Consider the following 14950-nt stretch of genomic DNA (forward strand, 5'->3'; position numbering starts at 1 on the left):
GAAGGAAGGAAGGAAGGAAGGAAGGAAGGCAGGCCCACCCAAACTGGGTACAACTGAACAACAAAATAATCTCTTTTTGCATCATCACCTTCCTTCTCTCCTTTTCTCCTCCCTCTCTCTCTAGGCCTAGCTCTCTATCCACTGAGTCACCTAGCTCCTCCTAATGTCTGCTTTTTTTAAAATCTCACAAATATTCCATGAAAAGTTAACATTGGTTTGTGATATTTTCATATGAGAGATGAAAGTGAGAATTTATCCAGTCCAGGAAAACTAGGCAGCTGTATTGTCTTTAACCCAAAGCAGTGCTTTTTTCCATTATGTCCATTAAACTTGGGTGGGGGGAGGGAATAATTATTATTACTTAGGGTTTTTTTTCTGTTTTCTCTCTGTTATTGTACCAATGCAATGGCTAATATGTTATGGATTTTATTTATTTATTTTTCCTTTGGTCACTGTGTGATCTTCAAACTTGGGGAAAACCATCTTCAAATGTGTAGTTGGATCTGCTTATGTTTTGCACTTTCGAATTAAATACTATTCTTCAGAACCGAACAACCTTCGAGAAGAGTTTACAAGGTAGGACATGATCCTAAACACATTTCTAAATTTGTATATACATTTACATTTTGTGGGGTCTCCTTGGTCATTGTTGTTGCCTTTTCCCATTTGCTCAATCTCCCCTCTCCTTTTTTCCTTTTATTAGATCATTTATTTTAAATTTCTGTTGAATTTCAGAACTTTTCTCCCTCAGTCTTCTTATAACCTTAACTCTCTGCCAATCTCTGTGTTGTTAGATGTCTGCACTTCAAATTAAACAACTTGGTCTTTGCTGCCTCATCTTTCAGTTGACAGGATGACTGAGATCTATTTCCTTCTTTCCTTTTCCTCTTTTGAGACTTTATCTAAATAAGTTCATTGTGCTATTATTTTGGATATTTCACAGAACTTAGAAACTAGCATACTTTTCCCAGCCACAAATTTCTTAATTTATTTCAAATAAGAGGGTGATATAGCATATGCCACCTTGATTTTTACTGTGGGAGAGCATACTTTTCCTCCCTTTCAAAGAAGGGGGGAAAATTTTAAATCCTGTCATTAAGTGAAAGTAATAATTTGTGGTAATTGATTCTAGAGAACTCCCAGCATTGTTGTTAGAATTAAGGTCTTCTACTCCTCCATTAGATTATTTTTGGACCCAATTTCTACATATTTCCTATATATATTTCTCTAACAAAACTGAGATGGTATGGAGACAAGACAGTCACAAGAAAAATTGGTTTTCCCCCTTCTAGTATTGGTACCAGTGCCCTTTTCCTGGGATGTAATGCTTTTTAGTTTCTGCACAATTTTTTGATATTGGCAGAAAGCTGAAAGAGTGGTGACATTATAAATCAATTATCTTATAGAGTGGGAAGTGGGGTGTAGGGATTAAGCTGGTGATGGCAAGTGAAAGTTATTGAACAGACCGTAGTGGCTTGGGCCATCTTGAAACTGGAAGAGGTAAGTCAACAGGATAGATTGGGCAGTTTTTATTTAACTGTTGAGGACTCCACTGTTACATTGGAAGATTCATTTTTATTTTTGAGAATCATTGTATCAGTCACCTGTAGCTTCTCATTGATAGTTGACCTTGCAGTCCCCCTGAATATGAAAAGCAAAGTTTATTGTTGGTTGAACTTGTTTGAAGCATTAAAAAATGTTCTCAGGTATTCCAGAAAACACAGGGATCTTTGTGTCCTTTGTTACTCCTCCCTCCCCACTTTTAAATATACTACTCTTCATTTTCCATCTCTTTTTTATCCAGAATATAGAGGAAAGTTTGTCTGCATCTCATCTTTTTTTTTAAGTTCCTAAGAACAAAAAATTATTCCACTGTCACACCCAGTTACTCAGGAACCCTTTCATTCAAGCCTGTTGCATAGAAACATCATTGAAGCCATGAAACATTTTAGCTTTGGTGAAACACATTCATAGTCTGCTACTTCCCCATCTTTTGTTTCATATATGTCACCATTAATAATCAAAACCAAATTTCCTTTGGTATGTGCTTAAAAAACAAAACCAACATAATCCTGTTTAACAAAAGGAGGAAGAACTCTTAATTATTAGTTACAAAGTCAGCCTCAAACTTTACTATGAGCCTGGCATGCTCAGAAGCTCTGTCTTGCTAGTTTATTGGTAAAATTGCACATGCATGTGCTTTGTTTTTTGTCCTGTTTGGTTCTCAATCTCTGAGGGCATTTTGAGGTATCCTTGTTGGACTGCACAATGATCCATGCCACAGCTTACAAATATCTTATGATTTCTGTAAAATGTACATTTCTATTGTAGATTTTGGGACATACTCCAGAAGACAAGTCCTGTAGAGGAAAGTCTTCTCGAAATGTTTAAATTTTATTTGAATATTTTTTATAGTTCAAAATTGTTCAATAAAAATTTCATATGTGGGATGATATTTACAGTGGGAAATTTGGGAATGGTAGAGAATGATATTTTGTTGACTTTTGTATATATTTGTTAGGTACCTGTTTGTATTACAACTCAGGCATGACATTCTTTCAGGAAAGTAAGTATGTTTTTTATTACAAACTCTGAACCCTGACTAGGTAATAATGTACATTGTTTTAGTTCCATTAGCCTTGTTCCTTTTCAAAATTAAAAAGAATGCATCGAGTTTTATTAAGTACTATTATTTGTACCATATCATCATTTCCTTTAAAAAATACTGTGCAGCTTGAATCATTTCCAAAAAAAATTTTCTTTTTAAAGTGATGTGCATTCAGATACTTTAGTCTTTCTAATGACATCACTGGCCCATTCATGATGACTTTTGTTATATTATCCGTAAAATACATTATTAGTATGTATACAGGTACAGATATTCACACAAATAGTCCATTCATCACTGTCTGCATTTAAGTAATGTAAAGGGGTTGCCTCCTGAGTCAGATGGAAAGAAAGAAGTTTGCATGTTGTCATTTTCTCTTCCTTTCTTAAAAATAAATTTTTAGCATTATTTCTTTTAGTCTCTAAGTGTTAATGATAACTTACTAAACATACTTTGGTACTAAAGTATTTGACTTCACGTGCAGTATTCTTTTATATTAAGTATGAATCCAAATAATCATACCTTTTATAATTATTTCACAGTTTTAGCATTTGCAGCTAATTAATTCTTTCCATCATATGGATGCTAAGAATATATTTGAATAATTTTGACTAATTGTCAATAACCCCAATACCTGTTAGTATGAAGATTAATTTATTAATTAGTTTCACCCTGATTTTAGTTCCTACAATGTCTTGGGAAAAGTTAAATGGAATATGTAGTATAAAAAATGTAGATCGTCTAATGCATGTTTTTGCCTGTTTCAGCCTGGTCACCCAGATCTTTGATCCTTGATATTATGTTCATATATTTTGTGTGTACATATGTGCATTATTGTTAATGATGTCTCCTTAAAGCATCAGAAATGGATTACTGTTGGTTTTTTCACTATAGTCACTTCTATAGGAAGGGAAAGTTTGTCATCTGTATGTTCAAAGCATGCTTGGACTAGAGAAATGATTGATTTATCATTTCCCCTTAAGAAAGTAAAAAACATAGTCATTCTAACTACAATATGCCAATGTACATTGCATTGCCTTGATGCCGATGGAGTAAAGGCTGAAAAACTGAACTATTTTTTAATAGCATCAAAGCCAATTGATCTCCTTCAGTTTCTGATAGAGGCTGAACTTTTGTGCTTTTACACAGAGTAGCAAACTATATAAAATGTACATATGAAAAGGTCAAACAGATGCTTTTAATAAATGAATATTGAAAAATGATGATCATTGAGTACATTTACCTCTTTATTCATACCTTAATACAGTTAAGGAAAATTAACTAAAATGCCAAACAATTTAATTATAAAATTTGACTCTCTTTGACTTGAGATATTTAACCCTCCCCTTTTCACATTGGACTCCATCTGCCAGTATTTGGCTAGGTTCCAGAAAGGAGATGACCCTAGGGTGACATGAATTATCCCTTGTACAGAAGGATTGAGTTAACTAGAATTTCTTCCTAAGACATAAGCAATATTTCCAAAAGGAAAAGGTAGGGTAGTGAAAAATCTAAGGTAGCCACAATTTTGTTTCCCATTGAAAGTAAATTTAGATTTCTTCCCAGGATTAACTATTGCTATCACTTCTGAAGTAATGCTTAGTATGAACACAGTTAATTAAAGAATCGTATCTTGACTCTACTTAGAACAACTGAGTCAAAGTATGGCAAATTTTCCTTCATAAATAAGAAATAATATTGTATCAGAGAAGCCACATTCTTAGAAGGTAGAAAGAGATGTTCTCAGAGAAAGAAAGACTTAGATTCCAGGCTGGCCTCTGGCACGTATTGTCTATTTTACCCTAACCTTTTAGTGGCCCACAGCCCCACTCTTTAACGGTAGCAGAAGAGTGGCCATTCTTTATGGAAAGGGAGTTTCTTTACTGGGAACTCCCTGTAACAAATAAATCACTGAAAAAAAATACCCTACAGTTTTCCATCCCCTTGACTAATTTTATCCAATTTTGTTTACAAAGTGAAGAGATACCACACATAAACTGCTGTATCTCATCAGGTCCCAAGCACTGTGAAACATTGCTTTTCATATTCTGAAATAATCACTCAGTGAAGTACTTTGATGTATTTGGTTATTTCTGTTTTTAAATATGACTACAGACAATAATAAAGAATAAAAATAGTAATCCAGTTTTTCTTAGTAACTTAAAAAATCTCTTGCTATAATTGTATTCCTTATATGTACATTCAAGAAAATGCATATTCTGAGCTAATTTCTTTTCTTTGAAGATTGAAATGCCCTTATGAGACTGCTGTGGAACTAGCTGCCTTGTGTCTTCAAGGTAGGAAACTATTTAAAGTTATTTGAATTTTGAAATTGTATGTAATGATCACTGCTTTGATGAGTCTGCTAGCATTAATGTTACCATTAAGGATTTGTATCATACTTAATGTGAGGGCATTTTGTTAAACATTTAACAATATATTGTTATTTGTGTTATTATTTAACAATGTTAAATGTTAGCATTGAAGTTTACTAATTTTTAAGTTGTTAAAATTCTTTAAAATAATCAAAATCCTCTAGCTTCAAATAAAATGTTCCTAACATTCATTAATAAAGCCATATATACTCTAATAGATTAAGGGATGTGGCTATACAACTATCCATTTTCCAGTTTATCTGGTTAATTCGAGAAAGTAGCGTAGTGCAGAGAGTGCTAGGCTTGGAGCCAGGGTCCCAATCTCGATTTTGACAGTTCCTAGTTACACAACCCCTGAGCAAGACATTTAACCTCTACCTGCCTCAGGCAGCATCCTAGGATTTTTCTATTATTTCATAGAGGAAGATTCAATATCCAGCTCTCCACCTCCCTGCCCCCATGATGGAGGAATTTTTTCCCCCAGGAGTTCTGCTTGCCAAAGCACCTTCCTCTATTTGCACATTAATTGTCTCCTCTTTTATTATTGATTGTAAGTGTTGTCAGAAAGTGGTTTCTAAATTGAACACTGAATCTTTTTTTAATGATCAGGAAAATATTTTGCCAGGTTTTACTGTACTGGATTAATTCCTTTTTAGTGCATGATTTTCTCATATCAATCAAATCTTTTCTTTTGAGGTAGTTAAAGACTCATGTAAATTGTGTTATAGACAGCAAAGTTAAATCACATTCAGTTTAGAAAAACAAGAGTAACAATCAGGACACATGTATAGTTACCTTTGTTAAAAAGGTAAAAATAGAATCAGTCTCACTAATGATTATTAAAAAAGAAGTGCCTTCCATCTATCTCTGATATTCAAAAAATAGTATTCTTAGTTTGTAACAAAGTGGAATTTTTTTTAGTGGAAACTCAGTATTGTTAGACCACTGCCACTTCTGACATATGAGAAACAGATTTTGTTGCTCTCATGTCTGTAAATTCTGTTACTTCGAAGTAAAAGATTTCAATCTGATGAGCCTTTGTGTTAATGCTGCAGGGCAAGTTAATGTGTGAGTAATGGTATACATTTTCTTTAAAACAATATTATTCAAAGTGAGAAAAAATGTCAACATTTGTACTGAAGAGATACCAATTAATTTGTTTGGGGATAAGGGATAGGTAGAAAACTTATAGAGAAAAATGAGACATTGGACAATTAGGTTACTCCTGTGCTAAGGCCTTGCAAGGTAGGAAATTTGATGTAGGAATCCCAGGGGAATAGAGCAGACATAGAAGTGATTTGAAAATTGGAAGCAAAAGTTGAAAAAATGAAAAACTCTTACGGACAAAATAATTGGGATAAATTAAACTTTGAAACACAGATAAGTAATATTAAAAATGAGCAGACTCCTCCTTCCTTATTTTTCCTATTCTCTCCTTTCTTTACTAATCATTATCCTTTACCTCTTTGCAAGTACAAAACCAAACCAAGAAGTGTCGTATTTAAAAATGCAGATAGGTGGTTTTTATTTTGCAGAGTTGACCTCATTAATATTCATATAATTGAGGTTTTCCTCAGAGATTTTTTTGTGGGGGAGGAGAGAGAGGTTTTTTTTATTTTAAATCAGTAAGCATCCTAGGCCAGTTTGGTTTTGGAGGCCTGTAGGATGGCCTTTGAGGTTTTGGAAGCAAATTGGACCATTAAATAGGAATCTGGCCCACTGTAGAAAGCCCTTGAAATCTTTAGAACATCTTCCTATGTGCCAAGGAGGAATAAAGAAAATATGCCAACCAAAAACACTTTCCCAAAGAACTCTCTGGCCTCCAGAAAATTAGAAGACATCACAAAGATTTTTTATGCCTAGTTTAGACTTTCTAGAGAACCGTTGCCTACCCAAGAGCATTACTTATTATAAGACTAGCTTCTTGAAGTCAAAGAATTAAAGGGTGCTCTGTGCTACTCACTCTCTATCAATCTATATTCAAACCTCTTACCAAGAGATTCTTTCCCATCTCATTCACAATATTCCCAGTCTTATGACTTAAACTTGTGGCAGTGACTTAGGCTTCCTTGTGGAATAAAGACTTCTATTTTTCTTCCTGTTTTCTTGAGATTTTTAGAAAAGTCAGTAACCCAACGTCCAAGTAAGGGCCAGCTAGAAAACCATCTCTTTCTTGGCCCACTTTTCATCCTCTTTAGATAAAATAGCCTATTACTTATCTAGATAGATACCCTATTGGACCATTGTCCAGATTTGGAGAGAGAAGATGAGCGATATGAAACAATTAGAATTATATAAGCCAATATGGAATAAAATACTAGATTAAGTAACGTAGGCTACAAACACTACAGGAATTTTGAGAAACTGATAGAATCATAATGATGGGGAAAACCCTTGAAGAGGACGGAGGGTGGTCCCTATCCTAGTATAAATGAAGCAGGGCCCAAGTTGAGAGAATATAAGTTGAGAAACACAAGTTGAAAAAGAATATAAAGCAGAAAAGCAGGGCAGATTGTTAGTAGGTTGTAGGAGGTCTAAAGACAGTTCTGAAGGTCGAGACAAGACATTCAGGGACAGAGGGACCCTGATGCCAGGAAATCGGACCCTTTCTGTGACTCAGTCTGATTCCCAAAGCTTTGGTCTTTTTATGTTGTCTGCTTGCTTTTTCTGCTTTTATGGAGAGCTGATGCCCTGTTGTAGTCATTTACAGGGTCCACTAAGCTACCTTCTCACTTAACTACCCCTTTCAGGTCTGGGGTTCAGTGTCCCAAGAATTGAAAAAGGTCTTTAAGGTCCAGCTATATCCAGAGCATGAAAGATCACTATGGACCGGAGTTATCATTTGACAAACAATTACTAAATTCTTACTGTGTTCCTGTCACTGTGTTAGGTGCTGGGATTACAAATACTGGGAGAGGCAGCTAAGGGGGTGCAGTAGATAGAACGCAGGACCTGAAGCTGGAAAGACCTGATTTCAGATCCGGCTTCAGACACTTACTAGCTCTGTCACCCTAGACACGTCATTTAACCTCTGTCTGCCTCACTTTCCCCATCTGTAAAATGGGGATAATAAGAGCACCTGCTTCCCAGGGTTGCTGTGAAGATCCAATGAGATCATTTAAAACACTTAGCACATTGGCTGGCACATAGAAAGCACTTGTATAAATGTTAGCTCTTATTTGAAAGAATAAAACAATCTCCCCTGTTCATAAGGAGAGAGTCTAAATCATTTGTAGGTGGAGAGTCACAGCTAGGAAGACACAAGGTTCCATTATGTCCATTTTCAGATTAGTGGGGATGACAGTTATTCGGTTTCCTCTTTCCCCTGGAATCAATCATTCAACAAATATATATTAAAATATCTGGTACAAGTCAGGCACTGCTAGGTTCTGGGAAGCAATATTCTTTGGGACCAGTAAGTCATTTACCTTCCAACCCAATCCTATTAAGGGGAAAGTGACCTGTGGAGAAATCAGGGGTGCAGGCGGCAGGAGGGGTACAAGTAAAACACTAGGCTCAGGTTCATCTGTCCTGGGTGCCAAGTATCTGGGAAACCTCAGTCATTACCAGAATAATTAGATAACATTTTGTGAACCAAGGAGGACTTGAGGAAGGCTTTGAAGAACTTGGATTTAAATAGATGGGGCAGAATGGGAAGGGGGTGGGACTTTTCTGGATCTTTCCCCAGAAAGCTCATCCTCCTGTCCTTGCTATAGTGGGGCTCTACCCCTCCCTGGTGGCATGTAGACAATCTGCAAGTCCTTGTCAGCTTCCACAGAGCATAAGTCAGAGCAGAGAACAAGCAGCCGCTATCCCCTTTCCCAAAACGAGCATGGTTTTGTATTGCTTTTGTTGGTCCTCTCCATCATCTCTGCTCCTGTTGACCTGATCTTTGATTTTAGACTCTGCCAGTCCACTTAGATCTCTGGCATAGAGGCAGGACTTGGCATGAGGAGACTCGGGGAATGGATCATTCTTTGGATACTTAATAGCTCAGATACTTAATAGCTATGTGATTGTAAGGAAGTCCCTTCAACTCTCAGAAGCTCAGTTTCTTTTTCTCTAGGGCTGGAATAGGATAGTACAGCACTCCAAGTTTTAATTTACTTATTATCATTTTAAATATTATTTTAAAATTTTTATTTATCATTTTATCATCATTTTTACTTATCAATTTTATTTATCATTTATCATTAATAAAATCATTTGTTTATCATTTATCATTATCATATTATATCTTTTATTTATCAATTATCAATTTATCATTTATCATTTATCATCATATATGTTATCATATATTTCATTTATCATTTAAATATAATGTTATATACTATTTATAAATAGGTAATGTACATTATTTTCTTATACAGTGTTTTAAGATTTTACAAAGCACTTTACATTTTAAAATAGCTTTTGACTTTGGCTGCAACAATGCATTATTTCTAATCTATTTTCTTTTATTACCAGTCTCCAAAGCTCCTTTTAAAATGTCCTCCCAGGGGACAGCTGGGTAGCTCAGTGGATTGAGAGTCAGGCCTAGAGACGGGAGGTCCTAGGTTCAAATCCGGCCTCAGGCACTTCCCAGCTGTGTGACCCTGGGCAAGTCACTTGACCCCCATTGCCCACCCTTACCACTCTTCTACCTAGGAGCCAATACACAGAAGTTAAGGGTTTAAAAATAAAATAAAATGTCCTCCCATATCTTCAGTCACCATTTGTAATGTTCATGGCCAGCTCTTTTAAAAAAAATTCTAATTCCAATTCTAATTTTATTTTTAATTTTAATTTTTTTAAACCCTTACCTTCTGTCTTGGAATCTATACTGTGTATTGGTTCCAACACAAAAGAGTGGTAAAGGCGAGGCCAGTGGTTCCCAAACTTTTTTAGACTATCACCCCCTTTCCAGAAAAAATATTACTTAGCGCCCCCTGTCACATACTATCACTGCCCCCTTACAGTTATTCACCACCCCCAAATGCACCTGTGGCCATCACTGCCTTCCTGGATTGATGAAGCACCCACCAGGGGGCAGTGGTGCCCACTTTGGGAATCACTGGGCTAGACAATAGGGTGAAGTGACTTGCCCAGAGTCACACAGCCAAGAAGTATCTGAGATATTTGAAACCAAAAACTCACATCTCTAAGCCTGACTCTCAGTCCACTGAGCCACCTAGCTGCCCCCTATGGCCAGCTCTTTTAATAAAATGCAAAGTAATTTTTTAAAACCACTTATTTTTCTCTCTTAATAACAACTCTAAGGTAGAAGGGCAAGGGATAGATAGGCAAAAAGGATTGAGTGACTTGCCCAGGGTCATTGATTCTTACTGTGAGGTAAGGATCTTTTTACTCCCTTTTTATAGATGAAGAAACTGAGACAGACAGTAAGAGGCTGAGACCATATTTGAACTCAGGTCTTCCTAACTCCAAGTCCAGTGCTCTAGCTGTTTTTTTTATCTCTCTCACATGGTTGTTGTAAGAAAAGTGCCCTGTAAGGAAAAAAAAAAAGAAAGAAAGCAAAAAGTGCCTTATAAACCTTAAAATGCTATATTAGAGTAAGAGAATATGGTGTATTGGCTAGAGAACTGGATTGAGAGTCAGGACCACCTGGATTCCATTCCTGCTTATGAATACTGGTTGTTGTTATCTTGGACAAGTCATTTAAACATTCAGTACCACAACCACCCCTCTAAGACTCTAAATGGAAAAACATTTGTTGCTCTTCTCTCTGTTAATTAATTCCTATTTCTCCTGACAGCATATATTTTTTGTGTTCAAACAGTGTAGTTGGCTCAGTGGATTGAAAGCAGGGTGTTTGGAGTTTTGATATGGCATCATCATAAAAGATATTTTGGTTGGAGAAAGGGAAAGGGGGGACAAGGATGCTAACAAGGTAGCTTTTAGTGTAATCCAAGAAAAAAGGGCAGGGGGCTTGGCCTGGAATGGTGACAGTAAGAGGGAAAAAAAGGATGAATCAGAGACCTTTTAAAAGGCAATGTCTGTGAGCTTGAAGGCTGATCAGATATTGAGAAGGATAGTTTTTGACTTCTAAGCATTTACTCTTTTTCCAGTTTGTATTATGGTTAGTTGTGTATTGTAGAGTTCTGGAGGGCAAGAATTAAGAGACTAGATCTGTGATTTCATTGGTAAAAGGAGCTCCTAGGTAAGGAGGTCCTGTCTAACAATACAGCTTGGGTACCTTCTCTGTCACTTCTGAGCTTAGCCCTGAGAGGTTGTTTTGCCCAAGATTATACAGCCAGTATGTCAGAGGCCACACTTGAACTCTGGTCTCCCTGTCTTTGAAGCTAGCTTTCTTAACAGCTATAAAAAACTATTATGTTTGCCCACAGGAGAGGCTTGATAAATGTTGATTGCATTATTAAGTCAAAGCTTTCAGATCTGAGGGATTTGGGGAATTGATGCCAGTTGTTAGAGGGAGAATTTAGAAAAGAGGATTGAGATGGGCAGAAATAATAGTTTCTTTTTGCATGCATTCCTTTTGAGGTGATAGCAAGATATTGAAATGGAATAGCATCTGGAAATATGTTGGAGCTATGTTTTTTTAATCTGCTGTGTGATTTTGGGCAAATCACTCTCTTTAAGCCTCAGTTTCTCCTGCTAGATATCTCTGCCTTTACAGTCCTTATATATTCTAGCCCTTAAGTGTAAACTTTAGTGCTTCCTCAAAACTGTCAAATTTCTAATGTTTTTGGCCTTGGGTTGGCAATTTTGACCCAGACTTCCTTTGTACCTTATTTAATCTTGATTTATATTGGTTTATTTCACCTCAGTTCCTGATCCCCATACTCCTTGACCTAGACCTACCAGTTTGACCTTGATTTCTTTTTTTTATTAACCTTCTGTCACAGAATCAATATTAAAAATTGATTCCAAGGCAAAAGAGCGATAAGGGCTAATTGATTGGGGTTAAGTGACTTGCCCAGGGTCACACCTCTAGAAGTGTCTGAGGTTAGATTTTGCATCTCCAGTCTGGCTCTCAATCCACTGAGCCACTTCGATGCCTCTTGACCTTGATTTCTAATCATTTCCTCAAATATTAGGTTTTGTGACTAGTGTTTTTACCCAATGTTATAGATAGATTTGTTTTTAAGTGAGAAATAAAGTTGACCCAAACAGAGGGATCTCAGTAAGAAGGAGCTATAGTCTTTCCCCTTAAAATGATTGGGAAAAGATTGATGTGAGAGACGCCAGTCGAAGCCTTGGGTTAGCTCGTGGTAGCTATGAATGTCATAGAGAAGCATAGGGTGGAGAAGTGAAACTTGAGGACTAGCAGAGGTGATGGGGAAGATAATGATGGACAGAGAGCAAGGAGTGCTAATAAAGGCTTATATCAAAGAAACTAGAGGAGAGTTTTAAGAGGGAAAGGAGAAGATGAACTGTAGCAAATTCAGCAGAAAGTTCCAGGAGGAGGATTAGGTAAAGGCCTTTGGATTTGGCTAACAGGCATTTATTAATGACCCAGGAGAGAACAATTTAAATCAAATAATGGGAAGAAGAAACCAGATTTTATTTAGCTGAGGAGGAGAGTGGCTTGTGAAGAAATGCTATCTGTGAGCAGAAACTGCAGATTGAAGGAACTTGACTGGAAAAGTAGAGGCATAGGCTTTCGTCACTGCTAAGTTGTGTGAACTTGGGCAAGGGACTTGACTTCTGGAAATCAGTATTCTCCTTTGTAAGTGATGTCAAGGGAGTGAGAAGCTGGACTAGATAATCCCCAAGGTCCCTTGCAGTTCTAGTATTCTACAGTTCAGTAATACTCTAAATATCATTATGGGTTAGCACTAAGCCTTTCTTGAAAGTTAGTGATAAAGTTCAAAGGTTTTCTTTCCTGAGAGGTTTGAAACTTTTTTCTCAATTTGTGTGAAAAAAATGATTAAAAAACAGAAAAATACATTAAACAACTTCTGCTGCTCAACCCCTACCTAATCTATGGAAATTTCTATTTCTGAGTGATTTTGACCAACAGCTCATTATTTGGCTTAAATGAGACACTAGTTCTGCCTGGGCAGAAACGAGAGAGAATTTTTGTTGATATCTATAAAAGAAAAGTAACATCTTCCTGACCTAGAATTGAGTACATACAAAACCCTTGATGCTTATATTTAACTTAATTTCTCTGTATAATACTGACTAAATACATTGTTCATAAAATACCTAGTTTGTTATGCATTTGAGAAAGAACTTGGTTTCTAGTAGATTGTTTAAGTGACTTGCCTAGGGTTTCACAACTAGGAAGTATCAGGCCAGATTTGAACCCAGTTTTTCCCAAGTCCAAGTATGGTGTTCTGTCTACTGTGCCTCTTAGCTGCCCCAACCTGCCTCTTAAAATTGATGCCACATCTTTGTTATTACCATTCAACATCAAATCTATTTAAAATGAAAATATACCAGGCCCCACAACTCCTCAAAAACAAGAAAAAAAATTAGAAAGTGAAATTTACGGGTTCTGAATCAGTTTTCTACACTTCATCTGCCTTCACAGGGAATGTCTCATTTAAACCAAATAACCAAGCTGTTGGTCAAAATCACTCAGAAATAGACATTGCTATAGATTAGGTAGGGGTTGAAGAGTAGAAATTATTTAATGTATTTTTCTGGTTTTTTAAACATTCTTTTCACACAACCAAGTGGGGTTGAGGTGGGGGGCAGGAGGGATCATAAATACTCAACCATACATCAATGACATAGAAACATAACCAAGTTAAATTTTCCTTCCTCTCTCTTCCCCCTTTCTTTTTTCTCTTTCTCAGTTTATAATGAGCTTTAGCCTTCTCAGCAGTATCTCTCGTGATGCTTTTACATATTTATGCTTTAGTTTTTCTATTCTCTTAGAGATCATTTATGTCCAAGATCTTCTTTGTTCTCTCTTTCCCTTCCTCTTTCCTTTTAACAAGATTCCATAAACTCTTAATAGCTTTTTCCCTGTAATCTTTGTCAAATGGCTGGAAAAATCTTTTTCATTGGATCTTAAGAGGCTGTTACTTTCTCTTCCTAACCTTTCTCTTTTTTTGGTGCTGATTTGGTAATTAATTAATGAGCTTTTCCTAGCTGCTTGTTATATAAAATACTGGTTGTGACATCCTGATTTTGCCCTGATTTTTTCCGTTTCCTATAGTATCTTAAAATATTTTCTTGTGGAACAAAGATTAGACTTATTCCTTTTGTACCGAGAGGACAGAACTAGCACAAGTCATTACATGTTAATGGGGAATCACATTTCAGTTCCACATAAGGAAAATTCCTCATAATTACTGTTGTTCAAAAATGGAATAGACTGCTTTGAAAAATAGCAAGACCCGTTCACTGGGAACCTTCAAAAAACGAATAAAGGGACAGCTGGGTAGATTGAGAACCAGACCTAGAAACAGGAAGTCCTGGGTTCAAATCTGGCTTCAGGCAATTCCTAGCTGTGTGACCCTGGGCAAGTCACTTAACCCCATTGCCTAGCCCTTGCCACTCTTCTGCCTTGGAACCAATATGTAATATTAATTCTAAGACTGAAGGTAAGGGTAAAAAAAATAAACAAATGACTGAATGTCCATTTTATAGGAATGAATAAGACAGTCTTGCTTTGGGACAGGCTGGTCTTTTAAAGTCCTTCAAATCCGATATCTTATGATTTTTTAAAAAGTTGTATTTTAAATAATAAATTCCTATTTCATAAATGTTGGCATCTTTTTGTTTGTTTTCTTTGTATGTTACATGCTTTATTTTTTATTTTTCATTCTTCTTCACCCTCTTTTATTGATTACCCAGTAAGATTTCTAGGAACAAGTAACAACTTAGTAGTAGTAGGAGGAGGAGGAGGAGGAGGAGGAGGAGGAGGAGGAGGAGGAGAAGGAGTAATAGTTTGTGAGTATAGGGCACTTAAAATTTATGAACACTTCCCTCATAAAAACTCTGTGAGTTAGAAAATTCATGTTATTTCCATCTTATAGTTTAAAAAAAA

General features: G+C 36.2%; 1 protein-coding gene across 2 annotated transcripts in view; it reads left to right on the forward strand.

The window, feature by feature from the left end:
- EPB41L4B (erythrocyte membrane protein band 4.1 like 4B) overlaps positions 1-14950 on the forward strand; it is a 263630-nt gene that overhangs the window by 96394 nt on the left and 152286 nt on the right. For both annotated transcript variants that reach the window (XM_044660774.1, XM_044660784.1), the window contains exons 4-6: positions 498-576; positions 2522-2566; positions 4853-4905. In XM_044660774.1, the coding sequence (XP_044516709.1) occupies positions 498-576; positions 2522-2566; positions 4853-4905 (177 nt within the window). The remainder of the gene's footprint in view (positions 1-497; positions 577-2521; positions 2567-4852; positions 4906-14950) is intronic.

Source organism: Gracilinanus agilis, chromosome 1 (assembly GCF_016433145.1).
Source record: "Gracilinanus agilis isolate LMUSP501 chromosome 1, AgileGrace, whole genome shotgun sequence".
Lineage (NCBI taxonomy): Eukaryota > Metazoa > Chordata > Mammalia > Didelphimorphia > Didelphidae > Gracilinanus > Gracilinanus agilis.